The sequence below is a fragment of the Onychostruthus taczanowskii genome, unplaced genomic scaffold (genome assembly GCF_017590055.1).
Source record: "Onychostruthus taczanowskii isolate IOZ18803 unplaced genomic scaffold, ASM1759005v1 scaffold36, whole genome shotgun sequence".
NCBI lineage: Eukaryota > Metazoa > Chordata > Aves > Passeriformes > Passeridae > Onychostruthus > Onychostruthus taczanowskii.
Genome location: NW_024501015.1, coordinates 3,381,995 through 3,404,272, shown reverse-complemented (window position 1 = coordinate 3,404,272; position 22,278 = coordinate 3,381,995). Strand labels below are relative to the sequence as shown.

At 36.3% G+C, this 22,278-nt stretch overlaps 1 protein-coding gene across 2 annotated transcripts in view; it reads left to right on the top strand.

Annotated features, from left to right (window-relative positions):
- The window catches only part of ANKRD28 (ankyrin repeat domain 28), a 116,963-nt gene extending 96,004 nt beyond the window's left edge, over nt 1–20,959 (top strand). For both annotated transcript variants that reach the window (XM_041411403.1, XM_041411402.1), the window contains exons 15-28: nt 3,022–3,133; nt 3,705–3,731; nt 4,614–4,688; nt 5,674–5,875; nt 7,302–7,389; nt 7,786–7,903; nt 8,505–8,724; nt 9,756–9,843; nt 9,940–10,023; nt 10,537–10,682; nt 10,856–10,938; nt 11,077–11,159; nt 13,443–13,534; nt 18,966–20,959. In XM_041411403.1, coding sequence (XP_041267337.1) covers nt 3,022–3,133; nt 3,705–3,731; nt 4,614–4,688; nt 5,674–5,875; nt 7,302–7,389; nt 7,786–7,903; nt 8,505–8,724; nt 9,756–9,843; nt 9,940–10,023; nt 10,537–10,682; nt 10,856–10,938; nt 11,077–11,159; nt 13,443–13,534; nt 18,966–19,252 — 1,705 coding nt within the window. In that variant the 3' untranslated portion in view covers nt 19,253–20,959. The remainder of the gene's footprint in view (nt 1–3,021; nt 3,134–3,704; nt 3,732–4,613; nt 4,689–5,673; nt 5,876–7,301; nt 7,390–7,785; nt 7,904–8,504; nt 8,725–9,755; nt 9,844–9,939; nt 10,024–10,536; nt 10,683–10,855; nt 10,939–11,076; nt 11,160–13,442; nt 13,535–18,965) is intronic.
- The last annotated feature ends 1,319 nt before the right edge of the window (nt 20,960–22,278 follow it).

The window sequence follows — 22,278 nt, the reverse complement described above, 5'->3', positions numbered from 1 at the left end:
GTGTCCTATAATGCAGATGTCCTAAATCAGGAATTAATTGGGAATAGCGTTCTTAATCCTATCTACTGTGTAGTGGTTGAATAAATATCCTTTGTGGGGGTTATTAAGTTAGTTGTGGACAGCAGGGTCATTTTGCCTTCAAATCAAATTCCAATGAAGGATGGATATTAACTTAATATTTCAATATAAGATGCTTTGTCTATTTGATGTTTGAGTAAGCTACAGCTGTAATGCCAAACATGACTATCTGCTGATAGTGTGAATTTGTATTATGTAGTTACACTTCTATGAATGAAATGCATCCAGAATCTTTCATAAATCCACTGATCTCTTACATGTGCTTATTTTCTAACCTGTGGTTATATTTGGCATCCTTATTAATGACTTAAATGTTTATATGCAAAGTGTATGCAGGTAGCACCAAAGTGAAGATTACCTAAGCTCCAGACACTGCATATATTGAGGAGACATGAAGAGCATCACTTCTTGTGCACACACTCACATATGCAGGTTGTGGTGTGCAGCAGCACATTCCATATGCACACAGTGACACCTTCCCCGGAGATGTGCTGCTTCATGCCAAATCATCTTTTTTTTAATACAGCACCTTTTAAAGGGTGAGATAGCAATAAAAATGAGGTGGTGTGTAACTTACAGATTGGGTTTTGAAGGCTAAAGAAAGAATACTTTTATGACCATTTAATTACATTTGAACAATGTGCCTTTTTTATATAAAGCCAAATTTCAAAATTAAATTGTCTGCTGCTTTTCAGAAATAATTTCAATTCCTGCTGGAGCTTGCTGAGATAATTTTACTTTAATTGCCCTCTTACAAGTTGAGCTAGGTATAATTTTAGCTTCACAGTTGCTCTGAAAACCTCCAAACTATTATGGTTCTTCAGATGACATCGTTTTGCCATCTGTCTCACAAAAGGCACAAGCAGGAGTGATGATGACAATACTGCAGAGCTTTGGGGGTAACTCAAAGCATCATCTCTGGAGCCCATGGGCTGTTGCCCTTCTCATTAACATTTGGGTCTCTGGAAGACAGGCGGCAAAGCAGAATGGCCTGAGGGGAAGCTTTTTATATTGATGCACCAAGATGAGTAGTAACAGCTGGAAAACCAGTACTGCTCAGCTCATTCAAACAGGAATGAAGTTAAAAATGATTACTGGAGTCAGAATATAAAGCCTGGGAAAAAACATGTCAGGAAACCATCTACATAAAATTCCAAAGAAATTTATGTGCAGTTTTATGGTCTTTGTTCAGACATCTTTAAAGACAGATTTTAGAGACAAGAATGTTTTTCTGAAAGTTATTTTCTGGTTTATTCATTTGAAATTACTTCTTTTGTATCTTTAACAAATGCTTTTGATCTGGAATGAACACCACTAAGCCCCATTTTACCAAGATTAGAGAGAAAAGCATGATTTCAGAATGAGGTAGAATAAGCAGCATCTTAGAGGAGAAAAAAAATGTTGCTTCTATTTATATTTTTCTAATAGAAAATAAATTTTAAAAATAAAGAATAAATATATGGGAAATAAATTTAATTTACCTGGGCTTTCAGAAAGTTTGATTAATATCCTCTTTAAGAAACCTGTTGAGGAGAGTTAATTATGTGAAAAATGCGGGAGTAATCTCTCTCTTGGATGCAAAAAATCATCAAAAATAATTATCTGGTTTGCACTTGAAAGACTGGGTACTTGAGGATTTCTAGCAGACTTGGCTCCTTGCAGTGTATTTAGTGTATTGTAGAAATTTAGGTAGCCAAAGCCCATGACATGTAACATTTCTTAATGAGCAATGAATGCTAACACAAAATTACTGATCCAAATTAAAAAGAAAGTTAGATGATTGGGCAAATGAAATGTAAGAACTGTAATTCATACTTAATGAGCCAAATTGATTTGTCTTTTGGTTCTCATAAATCTCATCACATTTTAATTCAAACAAAAACATGCAAGCACAGTTGTCATTAATGAAGTCTAGGCATTTGTTTACTGGACAAATAAAACCTGAGTTGATTGGTTAAAAACGTAGATATGCTTTACAAGTAGCTTTTTAATAGCTGTACTGAACTAGTTTTAAAGTTACTTGCATCTCATGTTACATATGTTATTCTTTAAAACTCAAGAAATATTTTTACCTTTTTCACTACATGCTAAGTCCTTGTTTATGCTGGGCAAAAAATTATGGAAGTGAGAGTGCACCTCTGATGAGGAAGTATTTAGTGATCACAGAGAGAAGAAGGGATGAATAGCTTCACCAGCAAGTTCAAAGTCATAATAATGACTTTGGAAAATGTTGCTGAAATGATAGACAACACAAAAGTATGAAACAGCAGGGTTATTGCTTGCAATCATTTAGTGTGCACACATGGAGTCTCTTAAAAACAGAAAACTAGGGAGAGGGTGAGCTGACTTGAATGCCCCGTTTCCCATCCTCCTGGCCGAGCGTGGTTGAATCTCGGCTGATCATATTCTGCCCTATAAATTTGTCCAGTGAAAGTGAGGAATGGTAAGATATATCTGTGACAACAACTGAGTATTTACTGGATTACAAATTTTTAAAATTGTGTCTGGTAGTGGAAGTGTGTGTGTGTTACTCTTGTATGCTGCCATGAAGATCTGCTTCTCTTCTTTGCATATAACATACAGAAGAAGGGATTCATGCAGAAAAGCATACAAAATAGTAATCATTGATATTAGCAAAGGTAACTGCAGTTGTGTTAGCTAGGAGGAAAATAGCCATGAAATACTAGTTTTAACCAAGTCAGATAACTCAGAAGATGCAGGATGTCTGCAGAGAAGGATTATTTCAAATTTTGAAGCTTTGTGATTGACCTTTATGTTTGATGTAATGAGGTAGCTTTCTGTAGTCCTAGCCAATATTGTACATTAAATCAGTGTCCCTGTGTGCTGTATTCTATTTTCCAGTTGAATTGGAACAATTTATCACTTAGCATTAAGTTGAAATTCAGCATTTAGATACATGGTTGCATATGTCAATTTGAATAGGTGCCTGGAATACTTGCTAAGAAATGATGCCAACCCTGGGATCCGAGACAAACAAGGATACAATGCAGTTCATTATTCTGCTGCTTACGGTCATCGCTTGTGTCTTGAATTGGTAAGAGAACATATCCTGGATGAAAGGTGTACCTGCTGCTCTTACAGGGTGTGCTGGCTGTCAGCTGGGTCAATACTGGTTTTCAGCCTGTGTGCAGACAAAGCACACAGCATTTGGTATTCCTAAAACAGAAGAAAAGTGAGGAGCTAGGGTGCTAGATACTGGCTTAAAAAGATGAAAAATTCTCAGATGACGAGACAACTAGTTGAAGATGTGGGGTATTAGTTTTGGTTTGTGTGTTAATTTAATGGTGGCTGAAATAAAATAACAAGTTATCCCACTGAAGACTTATAAGAAATTTCATTAATGTCATTTGAAAGGAGCAAATTAAAATGTGGAGAAAGCCTGTAAGAAGGGGTGCTTTATAAAATAGTTCATGCAGTTACAGTAACTAGTGGCCCCAGAATAGAATTTCAGATAATTAAGCCATAGTTAGTTTTGTATTGCTCCCTTTGCAAAAATATGTCTCTTATTTGATATGCTGTCTTATACAACTTCAGTATTTTTATTAAAAGTGCTCTTTTATATTTAAATGTATTCAAACATGAATTTTGGATGTTTTTAATTACAGATTGCAAGTGAAACGCCTCTGGATGTTGTAAGTCTATTATTTCTCACTTTTTAAGTACTACTATAGAGCAAAAGAGAACATGTAGTTTTAAAAATACTGCTTATTTTTTAGACCATTTCTCAATGCATGAATGTATTATTTAATTTCAACTACAGTTTAGATTTAATTGGATTTTACAATTTTAAAATGGGAAATTATTTTTTAAGCCATGTAGTTTTTTACTTAAACAGTTGGGTGACCATGTGTGATAATGAAATGTAATTTGAATGTATTTGGTGTTCTTCAAATACTTTGAATGTTTTATTTCTACTAATGTACTTAATTAAATATGGTCTTGAAAAAGACCCAGAAGTAAAACTTCAGAACACATCTGAAAGTCACAAATAGAAATGTATATACATAGATATTTTAATGCTATAATGCTTTTGCTTTTTTTGAGTCCATTTTTTCCTCTCTGAGAAATGTTTTCCTGTTCTGAGAAATCCATCCTGCTGTCTGGGCTTTCATATTGTTTTCTGCTGACTTTTCACCTAATCAGAATGCTTACTTGGCTGATGTTTAGGGGTTTTTTTCCTGCTGCTGTTGTCACCTGTCCTTGTCTTCCCTTTGTATTCACTGTTCATATTGCTACTTCAGAAAAAATACTAATTTTAATTTAGTTTCTTATTGAATTATTGCATTATTACGCAAAATTAAATTACTGGAGTTGGAACGTGAATATGGGGGAGATGTTGCAGTTGATTCAGACTCTAAAATGTTGAAGATCAGGACATCTGTAATTCTATACTGTTCTTCTTACTTTTTCTCCTTTATTTTTCAATCTGTGTATATGGGAAACTGTAGCAATTATTGTTGAGTGTTTTCAAAGGTGAGGGGGTTTTGCACTCACTCTGACTTTTTCTCTCTAAGCTGATGGAAACATCAGGTACTGACATGCTGAATGACTCAGACAACAGAGCACCTATAAGTCCGCTGCATTTAGCTGTAAGTTCTCAGTTCTTTAGTGATGATAGCTCACCTGGTAGCAAACAGTTGTTGCACAAGTTTATTCATTCTGATTTTTTCAAAATAGGTTAATAAACAAAATGCAAACATATGTACTAATATTCCTGAGTGAGGTATACAGGATGATTTTTACACGTCACTTGAAATTTGCTTCATGGAACAGCTTTCATGTGGAATTTTCTAATTAAAATCTATGCTAATGAAACTTTTATAAGACTTGTTCTATAAGTAATAACGACTTTTTTAATCATTACATTGTTTTACTCTCTTAATTGTTTAGTATGAGAAATGCTTGTCCTCAGTACTTTAGGAAAGATTTGCACAAGGAGTAGTGTAGGACAGTGATGAAATTCTGTCTATAAAAAATATTCAAAATACAGAGTAACCAGCTCAATGTGTGGCTTTGATCTTTTCATTGAATTTAAAGCAATTGAAAAACCACTCTATACTTTCTGAAAATAGTCTCATGCAGTACATAAATATATATATATATCTACAAAGTAAAAAATAATCTTTGATAGTGGTAAATGAAAGCTATTTGTACTGCATTCTTATTACAAGTGCTTTAAAAAATATTTTATGTAAAAATCTAAAAGAAATTACTTAAGTTTGCTTATGTTCCTCACTTGAAATAATCTGAGGATGATGTAACTACAACATAAAGTGATGAAACATTGTGCAGTAGTCAAAATACTGTTGTTTATGCAGATTGAAGACAGATGATTTTCTGGGAGTAGTTGCAGTTGCTGACTGAAAGGATAAAATAGGAAAAAACCACCAACCTTCTTGCTGCAATTGTGGGGTTTTTAAATTAGTCGTAACTGTTGTAACTACTTATGTGCTGCATCAATTGCTCTTCTGCATGCTGAAGAATAGTCTTTTTACAGTTTCATTTATGCAGTTCTGGCAAGAAAGGGAAAAACATTAAGGATGGGAAAATTGAAGAATTTTCTTATTATTGTAGGCTTATCATGGCCACCATCAAGCTCTGGAAGTGCTAGTACAGTCACTGCTGGACCTTGACGTGAGGAATAACAATGGAAGGACACCACTGGATCTTGCTGCCTTTAAGGGACATGTGGAATGTGTAGATGTGCTCATTAATCAGGGAGCATCAATCTTGGTGAAAGATTATGTTGTAAAGAGGACCCCAATTCATGCTGCAGGTATGTGCTAGCTACTAACCTCTAAAATTTTGGCTTTTGAAGTGGATAATCTGTTTAGAAGTCTCTGTCATTAATGTTCTAAGAAATAGTATTTAGGATCAGAGGATGACTTTTAAGGTACGTGCTGTGTTGTGAAACATGTAGCAAGACAGTTGCAGGCAGGAACCAGCATTAATCCAATAAACCAGAGTCCAAGAGTGCTGTCCCACACTTCCCTCTGGAAGGGTGCATTGTCCTTGTCCATTCAACTGGCTGTGCTGACAGGTGTCAGTGACATGTCCCTGCTTCTCTCCTCATCTTTCACACAGCCCGAACTGCAGGCCCAAATTTAGATAGGCAAATTGCATTGCCTGCTTGGCAGTAAAATGCTTCTAAAAATGACTGGAGTCTTGGAGAACTTTGGCAGTTTCAGAAGAGGCATGAAAACTTGCTTTGATTTTTTTCCAAGGATTTAAATGACTCCTGAGCATTTTCAAAATAACAGCAATCCTTTACAGTATTTTCTTGCTGACTTTCCTAGAAAACATAATCTAGGCCTGCCTTTCTCTGAGTCTAGAATCCACACTAGAGTCTTATTTTTTTCCTCACATTAAAAATAGGCTTATTCAATTTGACATTTATAGTAATGGTGTTACAGAAGCGTTGCAGTTAAAAAGAGCATTATGTACCAAACATCATCATTCCAACCACTTGATTTGTTGTCCATAAGCACAAGCTGCGTTCTTCTATTTGATTGAGCTTTCCTAACTTGTGTTAGCATGTCTGTCAGCTACAGAAACATGAATTGTTGCTATGCTTGTGTGAACTGAATACTGCAGCTGTAGGTCAGAAACAATTTCCCTTCCAAGAAGCAATCATTTATCTTTCATGAGTTGCATTTAAATGAGATTTCTCAATTTTCTGTTTGTTCATCTTCCATTTTTTTAGCTGCTTGGTTTATTACATCTATGCATAACATTTCCTTCCCCTTTCTAAACGTGATTTCCATTATTATTTTATAATTCTGCACACACTACACTTGCTAACAAAATCTGACTATGATGTGTTAGGTATGTGTTTACCAGTGCCTTAAAACAAGCAAAAATTATGCTAATTTCTATATTTTAATGTTCCTTCTTATGTATGTTGTATAAGTATATATTCCAATTATTTTTAATATATGCAACCTCATTAATATATATACATATAAAATCTGTTGGCAGTTGATAGCTGGAATCAATTGTTTCTAGCACTGTACAGTTGAGAATACCTCATTTCTGAAATTTTCTAGTATTCATATTTTAATTTAAGTTATAACAATGGTAAAATTTTACAGTGGGTTTTCAAGCTAATGGGCTTTAGTCTGAGCAAGTAGGTTGCCATTCTGTTTGAGCTCTCTACTCAAAGGCAATTAATGTAATCCTCATATTTTTATAATGTTTTACAGCTACAAATGGTCATTCAGAATGTTTGCGGCTATTGATAGGAAATGCAGAGCCACAGAATGCAGTGGACATTCAAGATGGAAATGGACAGTGAGTTTAAATGATGGACATCGTGTTCTACACAAGTTATTGCATTTTGTAAAAGAAAAAATATATATTACAGTAGTTATTTTTAACTTACTTTAAAAGGAAATTATTGCAATTAACATAAACTTGAGAGTGAAAAATGTTCAGTTGGGAGGAAACTAAAATGTGTCTTACTGCCCAGATGCTGAGAAAATGGATTCTAGTTACTTAATCAGGATTTCTGAACTGGGGCATGTTACTTTATTTTCTCGAATCTAAAAAGCAAATGAGTAGAAGGTCATTGATGATGTAAATCTTAACAGTGTTGAGTGGAAGGATAGCAGTTGTTATGCTTGAGCTGAGTGCTAGTCTGTTGAATTTCCAAGTGTAAATTTCCACTTTATTTCTGTCTCTGCTTAGGACTCCTCTGATGCTGTCAGTTCTCAATGGGCACACCGACTGTGTTTATTCACTCCTTAACAAAGGAGCAAATGTAGATGCCAAAGATAAGTGGGGAAGGACAGCATTACATAGAGGGGTAAGGGAATATTCCCTTTCTTTCATTTCCAGTTTCCTACATGCTAATTTCAAGTAAAGGCTTAATACGTAGTGTTAATTAATGTCTCATTATTCTCATCTTGCCATTTTAATTGTTAATTGTATTTTTAGTTGCATTTGAAAGGTGGATTCTGCCTGTTTACTCAGAATTCCTTTGGACTTCTAGAACCTCCTAATCTTGCTGTAAAGTGTTGACTGGAGAGGTCCTAGAGTACAGTTTTTTGTGGAGGAGAAAGTAGTGTTAATGGGAGGAAGAAAAGCATGATACATGCCACGTGCCAAATATTTTGTTTATAGTGTCTGCCAGATAAGAGCAATTGAATGAGCCCAAGAGATTAGTAGTTATTCCTATTCCATTCAGTGTTATTCCAAGAAAATATTCTGACATAAGTATTATAACACATTGCTATTTTCCCAACAGAATGTCTGTTTTTAGGAGTAAAAATAGCAACTTACTTTGCTTATTTTGTTGCGCCTTAAAAATGCAAGAATTTGCCTGAGGTTTGCTTGCTTGAGTTCCACGCCTTGGCTTACATACATGAATATTTTCAAACTGGCCCTTTCCTGTCTCCCTCTGACAGGCAGTTACTGGGCATGAGGAATGTGTGGAAGCATTGCTCCAACATGGTGCTAAGTCCTTACTGAGGGACTGTAGGGGACGGACCCCCATCCACTTGTCAGCTGCGTGTGGCCATATAGGTGTGCTGGGAGCTCTGCTGCAGTCAGCTACTTCTGTGGATGCAGCACCTGCAATGGCAGACAATCACGGCTACACATCACTGCACTGGGCCTGCTATAATGGTAAACTGCATTGAAATACAGCTCTAAATCTATTTGCTGATACTGGGATAGAAGTGTTAATAACTTAGTATTAACAGAAAAGCAACATAGGAAGTCCATCCTCTTTCAGTTCCTTTCAGTGAATGACAGAAAATGACAGACATGGTACTTGAAGAGGAATGTATTAACATTTAATACATAAGAGATGTTTACTTTTGTCCTACATTTTTATCATATACTAGCTTAGTTTTATGCCTCAAGGAGTCTTTAAAGAAATTCAGCATAATATCTTTGAATAGAAATGTGTCACACACATTCGGAAAAATAGCTTTCATAAGGAGGAATGGTTTCAGATTAAATCTGTTTTAAACTTGCTTCATATCAACTATGGTAGGCATAAGAAAATATAAAAGCGCTTCAATAAGAATTTTTTTTTTCACTGATACTTTTCATGCATTTGAGAGTGAGGGAGACCTTAAAATGTAGGAAAATCATCCAGCTCCTTTGTTAAAAATTTTGTTCTGTGTGTTCATTTAGAACATGGTAGAGGTTGTTTTTATATCCTCTCTGAATGACACAATAGAGAAAAATCAAGAAGTAAGATATTAAACCTTCATTTCACCAATTATTATTAAGTGAATAACTACTGAGCTGATGCAGCTGGGTGATAATTTCAACTAAATGTGGAACAAAAATAAGCCTCAAATGGTGGAGTTGTTTTCATGGAGACAAAGTGATGAATGTACAGAAGATTTTGAAATGCAGAGGTGTAAAGAATTCAGTTAGGTGTTCTGGATGTTCTTCAGACAGCGTGAGGTACCTTATAAATTTCATAAAGTTTACAGTATTACGTGTCAGTTTGATTTTCAGGAGTCTAAGAATGTATTGGTTCATAAATGTTGAATATTCAGCCCTGTTGAATATAACCAGTCTTTCTTTGAAATTTTCAAATACAATAGTGCTTAATCTAATTTAGATACATATTTTTCATTGTAAGCCATAGTTAGACCTTTTCCCTTGTTTTCAATACCTAACTCGTACATTTGCTTCAGGTCACGACAGTTGTGTAGAGCTGCTCCTGGAACAGGAAGTTTTTCAGAAAATGGAAGGAAATTCTTTCAGTCCCTTGCATTGTGCTGTGTAAGGAAGTACAAAATTATTCTTCATAAATTTCATTGCTGTATTTAACAAAAGATTTATCATTCTGTAAATAACAGTCTGTTTAATTCATTATAGGATAAATGACAATGAAGGTGCTGCAGAAATGTTAATTGATACACTAGGTGGTGGTATTGTAAATTCAACAGATTCAAAAGGAAGGTAAGAGTGCAAATGCAGAAAGAATGTTTGTAGTGTCATACAATGGCTGTGCTAAATTCTTCAGTCTTGAGGGGTTTGTATTTGCTACTTAACGTTTATTCCTCATCCCCCCCCACCCCGCTTTATTCTTTGAAAGTTTTTGCTTTATTCTGTCCTAGAAATAAATTTTAGATTTTTTAAATCCCGTTGCGATTCAGTAAATTTGAATCAGCTTTTTATTATACAGGCAACTTAGAGCATGTTTTAAATTTTATCACTCTGTGGATAGAGCTTTCTGCATCTCTTTTTGAATCAAATTGTATCTTTATTATAAACTGTGTGGGTGGCGTTAGTTGAACCTAGAAAGGAATTTTTTAAATGCAGCAGTCACATCTCCAGCAATACTAATTGCAAAGGATCAGTGAGAGAGACAGCAGAGTCTTTTTTATTAGTAAGATCACAGGCAGGGATGCCCCTTTGAATACAGTAGAAAGCATGGCTGAACATGGCCATATGTCTTTTGATCTGTTGTAGAACACCTCTGCATGCAGCAGCTTTTACAGATCACGTTGAGTGTCTACAGCTTCTGCTTGGTCACAGTGCTCAAGTAAATGCTGTAGATTCTTCTGGGAAAACACCTTTAATGATGGCTGCAGAAAATGGACAGACGAATACAGTTGGTAAAGAGAAAGCTTTATGTATTTCTGCTCTTAGCTCTGTTAATCCTACTGTGGGTGAAGTAGCCTTACAGTTAATGTTCTTGTGAATATATTTTGCCTAAATTCTGTTTTCGTTTTGCTGTTTGTTTTTTAAGGACTATGCATTTAGTTAATAAAAGTCTTTATTTCCCCAGAGGTGCTGGTTAGCAGTGCTAAGGCTGATCTGACTTTGCAAGACAATTCTAAGAACACAGCACTCCATTTGGCTTGCAGCAAGGTGTGTGCACAGTCTGACTTATCAGTGCTGAGCTTTGTGTTATCAAGCACTCTTGGAAAGTATTGTTACTTTGAGAAAACACTCAAAGCAATTTGTGAAGAATATTTGTTATGTAACAGATGTTTGTTCTGTGTTAAGGGTCATGAAACTAGTGCCTTGTTAATCCTGGAGAAGATTACGGATAGAAACCTCATCAACGCCACCAACGCAGCCTTGCAAACGTACGTATCAGCAGGGAGTGTGATTGAAAGATGAGCTCTTGGTGCGTGTCTTGCTCATAAAGAGGAGTATTTTTCAGATTTTTTTTTTCAAACTCATTGGATTTAAACTGTTAATAAGTACCAGGAGTTCAACCAATTTTGAATTAAAAGGGTGTTTTGCTCATATTTAAAGCTCTGGTTGGTTTTTTTTCTTGTGGGTGAATAGGATGGTAAATAAAACTTACACCATTGCGATTCATGTGTGGAGTTACTGAAATCCACTGAGATTACCTATAAACTAAGATTTTTCTATTTTAAAAATTATCCAGTTTTTAAATTAAAAATCACTTCATTTAACAACTTGAGGCAAACTAAGACTTGGTCTTCAAAGACAGCTACTTCAAAAAAGAAACAACTGCCTGAAGTGTGCTTTTATTCTTCAGCATGCATTCTGTTTCATGTTTTAAGGATGAAACATTATTTTCTATTAAATATCATGGAGAATACACTGTTCTTAAACCTTCCTGAAGATCATCTCTCAAGTAGAATTAAACCTATTTGGTTAGCCTAAATCAGAAGGAAATCTTAGAAATGTATGGTATGTCATACCAATCAAGATGGACTACTAAAATTACTCTTCTGCATTTTTTCCTTTTGGAGAATGCATTTGTGTTCAGGGAATACTTGACACACAATGTGTAGCTGAGTTATACACGTGAATTATTAGACTGCTTTAGTAATGATATCACAGACCATTTAGGGAAAAAAACAAAAACAAAAAAAACACCAAAAAACACCTTACACTGGAACTTGTAAGCAGCTCATATATTATTCTGGCCTTACATCCCTTCTGGAATCTTGCCATATTCAAGCTCATACAGTGGTTCCAAGTATTCCCTGAGATCTGCTTGAATTAAGGAGTTAAAATAGTAAGGATTCTTCCTTTGCTTTTGCCGCTCACCCTGGTGCACCTCAGGCAGCATGAAATAACCAGAAAGCAGGAAAGGATTGATTGCCTCATTTCTGGCTTTAAGCAAGGATGTCTTGGGAGAAGGAAAAGCAAAAAGGAGATGGGAACAGATGTGGGAAAGTATGCTACCACAGGCTCATGTAATTCCACCCACATGCCTTGGCTCAAATAGTTTTATCAAGAGATGTTATGGGATAAAATAGGTACACATTTGCACGTCTATGAAGTTTTTATATAAATGGCAAGGTTTTAACCATTGTTTAAATAATGCTGCTTTAGCAAATGTTTAATAACTAAATTGACTTTCTGAACAGCTTAAACAAAGTCCTTCTTTGTGGCAAGATAAGCATTAAAATTGTTGGTCTCTACATTAAAATTATTTTAATTACAGTACATTTTTCAGTATATCTGTGGGGTGTGGTAATTCTTGTATTTTTAATACTTTAATGTAAGCACCATAGATACAGCTGCTCCTGTTTGTATCTTTTGCATTTCTGATATATAAGTAAGGCATTTGTTTCCAGCTTATAGTTAATTCAAACAACTTCAGGAATCTTAGAATGAATGAAGAGCAATATAAAGCAGAAGGGAAGTAAGCTGATAATTCTATTTCCTGCTGAGTGATAATAAGGTTTTATTTAAGCCAATGGGAGCCAATTTTGAAAAACTGTTGCATTTGAAAAAGATATAATTAGAATATTTGAGATAAAGCTACACTTTCCTTTGTAGAGCAAGTCAGCACAAAATTGATTTATGGTTAGTAGTTTGAGGTTTTGAAAAGTAATCTGGTTTTCTCGCTTCATGCATTATACTGTGAAATATTTTTTCATCTCTAATCACAATGGAATAGTGGTTTCTAGAAGGCAGATTGATGAAGTGCTTCTGCATCTCTTATGGGTACTTACATGTAGCAGCAAACGACTGCCATTCTGCTGTTAGAGCTCCAGTGACTGATGGCAGTGATATGAAGTTACTCTCACGTGAGACAGTATCTGTTATAGCAGTTGAGTGGGGGATTTATCAACAGGAGGGTGCCAAGTGTTTCTGACTTTTTAACATGGTAAAGTCCATAAGCAGGAACATCTTTACTAGCAGCTGCTTCCCCACTGTGTGCTGCCATGGAAAGAAGAAAGTTCACCGTTGGTATTGTAGGGTTTCTTTGCAATAAGAAAAGAGATTTGCTGAGTTTCCCATATTAGTTATTACAGCTACAACATTTATATAATGTGTAAATAACGTAGAAGTATAAGTATTACATTTAACTAGATGCAAGCTACCTATCTTACTTCATGACTTGTTCTAAGGTTTATATATGAGTTTGCTTGTCTTCACAGACCTCTGCATGTTGCTGCTCGAAATGGACTAACGGTTGTAGTTCAAGAGCTTTTAGGGAAGGGAGCAAGTGTACTTGCTGTAGATGAAAATGGTAAGAAAAATCTAACTTTGTTTTCCTGTAAGGAACTGTGGTTCTAAACTCAACTCCCTGAAAAGCAGTAACTCTGGAAACTCCAGATGAGCCTTGCAGTAGGTTGCCCTTACAGAAAAAAATGCGTTGGTGGTGGATCATTTTAGCAAAGCAGCAGAAGTGTAGGGAGAGTGAAAACTTTCAGAATGATGCAGGTCACGGCACAGAAAAGTTTGGCTTGCATTTGTAGTTTCATGATGCACTATAAAAGTAGTTTTATGATGCACCTATAAATGCAGAAGTGTAGGGAGAGTGAAAACTTTCAGAATGATGCAGGTCACGGCATTTGTAGTTTCACTAGCTTTGGCATACCAAAAATGGTCAGAAAAACATAATGCTCAAAGTAAAATATAACTTTCAGCTGTTAAGCTGGATTGAATTGCTATTCGTTTTGTCACAGTAGGAATATTGGTGTTAGCTTTTAAAAGCTAGCATGATTTACAGCTCACAGTTACTGTTCTCAAGCTTCTGGCTCTTCAGAGTTTTTTGGCACTTAGAAGTAAGAAGTAACTGCTTTATCACAAGAATAAATGCTGCATCTTGTAAAACAAAGAAAATTAGATTTACTGAATAATTCACATATTTTCATGGAAGATATCTGTGGTCCTCTAAAGCTGTGCTTTTGAAAGCATTAGACTCTGTCTCTTATGCCATGAAAGCAGTAGCTGGGATTTGGTGGGGGGCGGTGAGGTAATGGGTTGTTTGCTTTTTTGACTTTGTTTGGGTTTGTCTATTGTTTTTTATTCCAAAAGTGATGTGCCTAATTAATAGTTCTAATTATATTTCCAGTTTGGAAAGTTTTTCCTCTTTTAATGTTCACTGTGACTTTCTCTCTGTGTTTCTCAAATTACACTGCTTAAAGTGACAGGGAAGACTTAAAGATCATTCCTTGCCTAAAATAGGGCACAAGAGTAAGTGCTAAAAGAAACTCCCTCAAATGAAAAGATTGAAAGATATATTTTTTATTTTTGCTTCTCATCACATATATGCTGACTGGAGACACTTGCATTTTTGTGGGCTTCTCATATACAGCCAGCCAGTCCCTTGTTAGGATGGATCTTTGACATAACAGAGGAAAAACATTTGTGTCAAAGTACCCTGGCAGCCTGGGGATCTGAAAATCTTCTTTTTAATTCTGCTTACATTTTAAATTTTAAAGTAAGTCTGAGCGCCATCTAATATTTTTCTTCACTGTGGTTCTTTCTAATAGCAATTGCTTTTTTTAATAAAATTTTAAGCAGCCTTGAGAATATATTAAGAAGCCTTGATGGATTCTTTTTCTGACTGAAGAAATAGGCAGTGGAATATTTTGGATCACAACACTGACATTCTCTTACTTCAGCATAGTCCAGATAAGTTCAGTGATCTGCCAAACAAGATTGGCATTTCATACAGAATTAGATTATATGAGAGTTTAATTTTAGTTTTAGAAAGTTTTAGTGTTTAACATGGAACTTGTCTTGATATATGGAACATGTAACCAGCAGAGCCTCAGCTGTTACGGAGTCATGATCCACTTTTTGTCTTTGAATTTGTCCTTTCTGTAAAAACTACATTGACTTTTTGCAAGCAGTCTCTGTTTGTATGTATGGCTGTACAAATTGAGTCCTCTGCTGCTATATCTGAGCATTATTGAAAAACATGAGCTTTGGAAAAAACCAGCATCACTCCAGTTGCCTGCATTTCAGTTTATAAATAGTTTATAAGATTTTTTTAAACTCTGAATTTGAAGTCACACTGCTTTTGTCATATAGCATCTCTTAAAGACTTTTTGCAAGCAGTCTCTGTTTGTATGTATGGCTGTACAAATTGAGTCCTCTGCTGCTATATCTGAGCATTATTGAAAAACATGAGCTTTGGAAAAAACCAGCATCACTCCAGTTGCCTGCATTTCAGTTTATAAATAGTTTATAAGATTTTTTAAACTCTGAATTTGAAGTCATGCTGCTTTTGTCATATAGCATCTCTTAAGATGGTGAGATCATTTTTGTGTAAGATCTAATGTCAGTAGAAAAAATCTAATCCTTTTGGTTCTTAATAGATTAACTGCAGCTGAAACAGCAAATTAACTGTCCAGTATACTTCCCCAAAGCAGTTGTGTTGAGGGTTCATTCTCAGCTCTGGATCACAGTTAATAACAGTTCGTATTCAAATTTCTTTCTTTTTTTTCCTTTTTTCTGCACCAGTCATGATGAAACTGCCACCATCTTCATCTACAAAAATTCTGTTGAAATGGACATTATTAATGCAAATTTGCCCATCTTAAAAGAAATTATTGGCTTTTTCTTTCATTTGACACAATATGAAGTTTGATTTTGTCACTCAACCAACGTTTCAGGGGGGGGTTTCTTTGTGTGTTTTGTTTTGCAGTGGGGTTTTTTCCCTGAGTATTTAACTTGTTTTTAGTTTATATTAGAGATGTCCAGTTTTCTGGAAGGAATTTTTCTGCAAGCAGTTGTAAGATGACTTTTGCCCCAGACTCTCATCTCTTTCCCAGTGTTAATACCTCATTCAGTTGATCTTGAGAGCTCTCATTGCACTGACCACATCACTAACCCTCTCATTTTCCTCTGGACGCCTTCCTGGCAACTTTTAAGCCCCAGGGGAGGGAGCAGCTCTGCATTTGGGCAGGGGGAGCCTCAGCCTTAAGTCAGTGTCCATCATGCAGACCCTTGTTTTTGTTGTGCAAGGGTGCTGCCCCAACTAACTCTACTTCTATTGCCCCATCTACAAATGAAGATAGTAAATATTTTGTTACTGTTGTTCTGTGAAGCATTACACAGGCACAAATGCAGATTATGGGGACCAATACAGAGGAGCTGAGTAAGAGTATTTCAGTTCATTTACCAACATCGTCTTCAAAGGAAATATAAAGTATTTATATCTGCTGTTTCCCTGGCTTTTGAATTATTACTCTGCAGTTAAGTGACATAAAATTACAATTTGTTCTTATAAATTTGAATTTGATATAGTGGAGTTAATATAAGTTAATGTGGTGGAGGACACAGATGTCTGTCTTCTGTGGTGTAAGCAGTTACTTCATCTTGCTATGTGTAAGGCAGGAATAAAACTGGGGTATTTCATTCCTGCTTATGAAAGCCAGGAGCTCGAGACCTACAATTGTATATTAATTATAAACACAGTTTTTCAGAGAACAGAGAACTTTTAACAGAAGCAAGTATTTTGTTTAATCCTTACATTGACCTTTTTATGATGAACTGGGATGCACTGCTCCAGAAGGAACATGAGTATTCAAGACCCTAGAAGTCTTTAAAAGGGGGGAGGGGGGAAGGGGTCAAACAAACAAATAAAAACCCTTAAAATAGCAGATGACTGCTTGGTTTTCTTCTTTGAACTTTTATCAAGTCACATTAGTGAAAGGAATGGTGTTGAATATGACCAGCTTTAATAAACTTACTTTGTGTGTCATCTTACCTTCATACAACCTCCAGCAGCTATAGATATTAAATGGTGTGCATCTGAGTATCAGTTCTGAGCCTTCTGTTCTGCCTTACATGCCTGAAATGCAGTCATGATCCAGGTGTGGCGAGCCCTGGCCCTTGCTTCTGAATCCTCTCAAAATGTATCTCTTCTGCAGACTGTCACTGTTAACTCTGAGCTGTTTAAGTGCTGTGGTACCTTACTAACAATGAAAACATCCGCTGCGCTGCACTTCTGTACGGCCCTATCGCATGGTCAGCTGGTGCGTTCTGTGCTTGACTTATCTGTGTTTCCTTGGATTGTGTGCTCCTTTGGGCAGGGACTCTTGTCTTGCTCTGTTCAAAGCATCAAGCACAAGGTCTGTCCTGAGTGAAAAATAGTTCAACTGCAAGACCGTCCCCTGTTTGCTGTTTTCCTAATTTCTAGCTATGGTTTACTGTAAGCTATGTGCTTACTGGTTTAATACCTATGTGCAATTGTACAATACAGTAACTGCTCCTGAGCTCTGTCCTAAAACTTGATCTGGACCTACTTCTAAAATAATGATGATTCCTTTCAAGTAGTTGAAACACTTGCTGGTAGAATGAGCATTGCCTTGTTTTCCCTGCCTTCCTAAAGTCTGAATAGAAGTCTATCATGCACTTTGCATAAAAGCCATCTATTATTTAAAATTACTTGTGTGCTTTTTACTTGGATGTTGTACACCTTGAACTTGTGGACTTCGGGGTAGTGCAGGACTTCAGACTCCCAAATGTACCTGAATATGAGTCTTCCTGTTGAGCTCATTGTGGGCATTTCTGTCCCACACAGTGAGAGATGCTGCAGGGTGGAGCCAGGGAGGGGAACTTGTCCTGCTCTTGGCATCAGAATTAGCTGTGATCTGTGGTGGTACTTAGGGGACTGCCCTGCTTTTAGAGCTGCCAGTGGCACCACCAAGGACAGTCCCTTGATGCTGTAGATGCACCGAGACCTGTGCCAGAACTCGCCCTCAGGCACCATCCAAATGGCTAAACCTGAGACAGGAGCAGTGCCCAGATCTCTGCTGAGGAGAATTTGAAGCATTTTTCTTGACATTGAATGAACAGAGGCAAGTACACAGAGAAGGGGAAGCTGCAGAAGGAACAATGGTAGAGGATTATTAGAGCCACAGAAACCCAGAAGAGATGTCACAGCTATGTGACCTGACTGCAAATCATTCCACAGCCCGAGACCTCCTGCATTTGGGGGTTGTCACAGCAGCAATGCCTGGCAGAATTTTGTTGGACCAGTTGGGCAACCGAGTGGTCTCCCTGCAAGTTCTAGCCTCCTAACCCAGCTGGCATTTACTCAAACTTCTCTGGATTTCTTAATTGATACCATGCAAATAAAAATCAGGCATTGGCTTTATAATTTATATTATTGAATATTGTAATGAAGTTTATTACACTATTGTAATGAAGTAATTACACTCTGCCTTTTCAATTGACTGGTCTTGATCCTTTAGCCAGGCTGTTACTGAGATAGCACAGTGGTATTGAAGTACCTGTCTGTGATGAGCAGCTGTGGTGGAGATTCTGGATGAAGAAATGTTTGAGCTGTAGTCTATGCAGTAGCTCTTTAGTGAATGCTGTCACCTGTCCCTGTTGGCTGCTTTTAGTTGTGTCTCCTCAACCAGGTGACTTCCTCACCATTTTCAGATCTGGGCTTTTCTCACTGGCCTAGAGTGTTTGGCTGTGCCTAACAAAGCAATTACATCTTTTTTTGCAAAGGCCATTAATTTCAACATTGTTTTTGTAACCAGAAGTTTAAAAATACTAATTGGTAATGCATTTATTTCATTTTTTTGGTTTTTTAAACAGTGCGGAACTAAGCAATGTAAAACACTTTTGCAGCTAAAAGATTGTATGAACTTGGAGAAATTTGTCCATTGCCTTTATTTTAAAGGAAGGTTTTGTTTTCTCTCGATTTGCAGGTTACACGCCGGCTTTGGCCTGCGCGCCCAACAAGGACGTGGCCGATTGCCTGGCTCTCATCCTGGCCACCATGATGCCTGTTTCATCGAGCAGCACATTGCCCTCCCTCACCTTCAATGCCATTAATCATTACACCAACACCTCAAAAACTGTCACCTTCGACTCCTTGCCAATCATGAGGAGTGACCACAGCTCCTACTGTACTTTCAACAACATTGGCAGGGAAGGTGGCTACCCCTACACAGAAGAAGACGAGCTCAATGATTCAGATTCTGAGACCTATTAGAAGATACTTTTTGTAGGTCTGAGTGAACCCTCACGCTGGAAGGTCAGACTCGTGCTATCAGAAAGCTGTTGCTGTTTGAATACAGAAGGAGGACACACCTTTGAGAAGATGTTTTTTATTGTGGTTACATATAAAAAAAAAAAATCTGTGAGACTCTAGGAAGATTTTTAAGAGCATATTTTGCAGAAGAAGCATAAATTCTTGAATAACTACTTCGAATCCATGGCAAAAAAAGAAAAAAATAAAGAATGTCAAAACTGTTTTATTTAACTGTATTCTACCATTCTGTTTCTGGTGCCAGGAGTAATTCCTGCAGACTGGGCACCCAACTTGGTGTAAATGAACAAGACAAAGGATGCTAGATTCAGATGCTCTCAATAAACCTAAAACCATTTTGAAGGCAATAAATGAGTTTGGTACAGTAGGCATTGTTTGTGCTGCAAATTGCCAAAGGACCAAATAACTTAAAGATTTTTTTAATTAAATGCGTTTTTTGAAAACTGGAATAGGTTATTTGAGAAGTTATTTCAACCAAACCTTAATTACTTCTGGAAAAGAAGCTTAGATTTGGGGTTAAATGTTGAATTTTATTTTTTTTTAATCATCTGAAAGCCTTCCGACACTATTAAATGTACCATAAAAAAAGCAGATGTGCTTTTAAGTTTTATTTTCTTTTTCTTTTAGGTGAAAATGATCTGTCATACTTTTATAATACTAAAATTAAACCAGCTAAAAAGGTGAAGTCAGGGTGAAAAATGTACAGTGTAATAAGGGAAGGAAGGGGTGGGAGATGTGGGAGGGAAGAAGTAATTGTTGCACAGTTACAGATTTTTTTTTTTAAACTTTTCGGTTTTGGATGGAACTTTTCTTAATTTAAAAATACATGAGTAACTAGCAAACTATGAAACTGCATAAAAAAAATGGAATTGAAATGTCTCAATAACCCTGTTGTGACTGAGAGTTCTTTTCAGTAATTTATCTACTTCCTTACATCATAAATTTGTATGTAAGATTAAAATTGTATATTCCTGTCACTTTTTTTTTTTTAATCCCAGATTTACAGAGGGGGAGGGAGGAGGGGAGGTGAATTTAAAAGTATATTTCCCTATTAGAGAAAAAAGTACAGTGTCTGGTCTGTGGGAAGAGCTGTGTATCTTTGTTGTGCTCCATTTAGAAAATAAACAGCAGAAACAGGTCCCTGTAACGTAGTTCAGACTTGCCCAATTTTTTTTTTTATTTATAACAGACTACCGTGGTTTTTTTAATTGCCTGAAGAATGAAAAACTGACATAAGTAAGCTGAAGTTTTGTCTGTTAAATATGAGTTTACTTTATTTGGCTCTGCTTTAACTATAACTGTTACTTTTCAAATGGATTTGTTTATGTACATGCAAGGAATCCTTGCATGTCCTGGCAAAGTACAAATAAATTACTACAAACTGATTCCAATTTCATTTTTATCCTTTTTTTGTATTGTGAAACTGGAAATCTTTGATATTGTAAATTAACATCTGCTTTTCTGAACATAGTGTGGAAACATGGGACAGTATTTTGATCTATTTGATAATTTTGTGAGGTTTTTGAAGAATTAATGAGCATGTACATAGAAATAGTGACTGCTTGAATACTGTATTTACCTGCACTCTTTCAGTACTTCAAGATTCCTGTATATTTTACAGAGTATAATAAAACCCAAATGTGAGTTCTACTAATGAATAATTTATTTGTATGTACTAAGAATCAAAGTGTCTTGTCGAAGTGTTGGAGTTTATAAAATCTTCAGAAGGCTTTGCCAGCATTTTAATTCTAAAGCGAAGGTGAGCTACTTAAAGTAATTTTAAATATTGCTTTATTATTCCTTTAAGCTCCCTTATAAATACTGCTTTCTTAACCATTTGTGCCTGTGTTCATTGTTTATCTGTGAGCAGAGTTAGAGGACTTCAGGGAGTGATTTCTGTGCTCTCTTCCCTCTGAGTCTCGCGTGTGTGGCTCTGTGGCAGCGATGTTTGTGCCACGGGCAGCACTCACAAGATCCACATGGGCCTGTCTTGCAACCATTTCAATTTGAAGGCTGAAGCAATGTGGACCCATTTTTTCCTCAAATGCTTGTGGGAAACCTGATGAGAAAGCCAAGTGGTGTGGCAGTTATTTAAAAGGTAACAGCTGCATGTTTGTGTTTGTGAAACTGTCTGATGTTCATTCAAAAACGCTGTGAAAGGATGATATTAATAGGCCTTTATTATCCGTGCTGACCTCTGTGACGTGGAGATGACCTGTTATCTCTGTGTGGTGTGTCTGTCTGTAGCCATAGGGCACAAACTATAGCAGGGGACACTCCTGTCCTGCTGGGAAAATTGTAGTGCAGTAGAGGCTGGGTGACAGAGGGCGAAAAGCTCAGATGGCATTGGTTTGTTGAGAAGTCAAAGATTTGGATATGGAATATAGATACATGCAGAAAACAGTGCTGTTGAATGTGTTTGTTTCCTTATGTCCATCAGAAATTGTGCCTTTCATTTTGTTGCTACTCACCTCTTGAAAAGTTTCTCACTGCATTAAATTGCATTATTTTGACTTAGGTTTTGTGAACTTTTTTGAGCTAAATCTCTGTCTTTTCTAATTATGAATTCTTAAATCGACTTTGGAATTTATATTTACATGATTTGTGTATCTCATCTATCTCATCATTGCAGTTTATTCAGTGAGCCTGTTCCTTGCAATTTGCATGTATTTGTTAAAAAAAACAAACCCAAAACTCTATTGCTACCTGGCAGTATGGGTAGGACAGTAATTGTGCCTTCTAAGTGATAATTAAGATTATTATTAGAACATGGTCTAATTCCAAAAATGGAACATGATTTGTTTAAAGACCATGCTGCTGTGCTCAGAGACCACTTCTTAAGAGAGGTCAAGGAACAGCAGGCTCCTTGTGTCTGAAAAGCAAATAATGATGATGGTGTCGCGTAGGGGTTTAAAAAAAATGTTCATACCTCAGTTGGAGGCCTGTTCCTTTCCAGAAAATTATGTTGG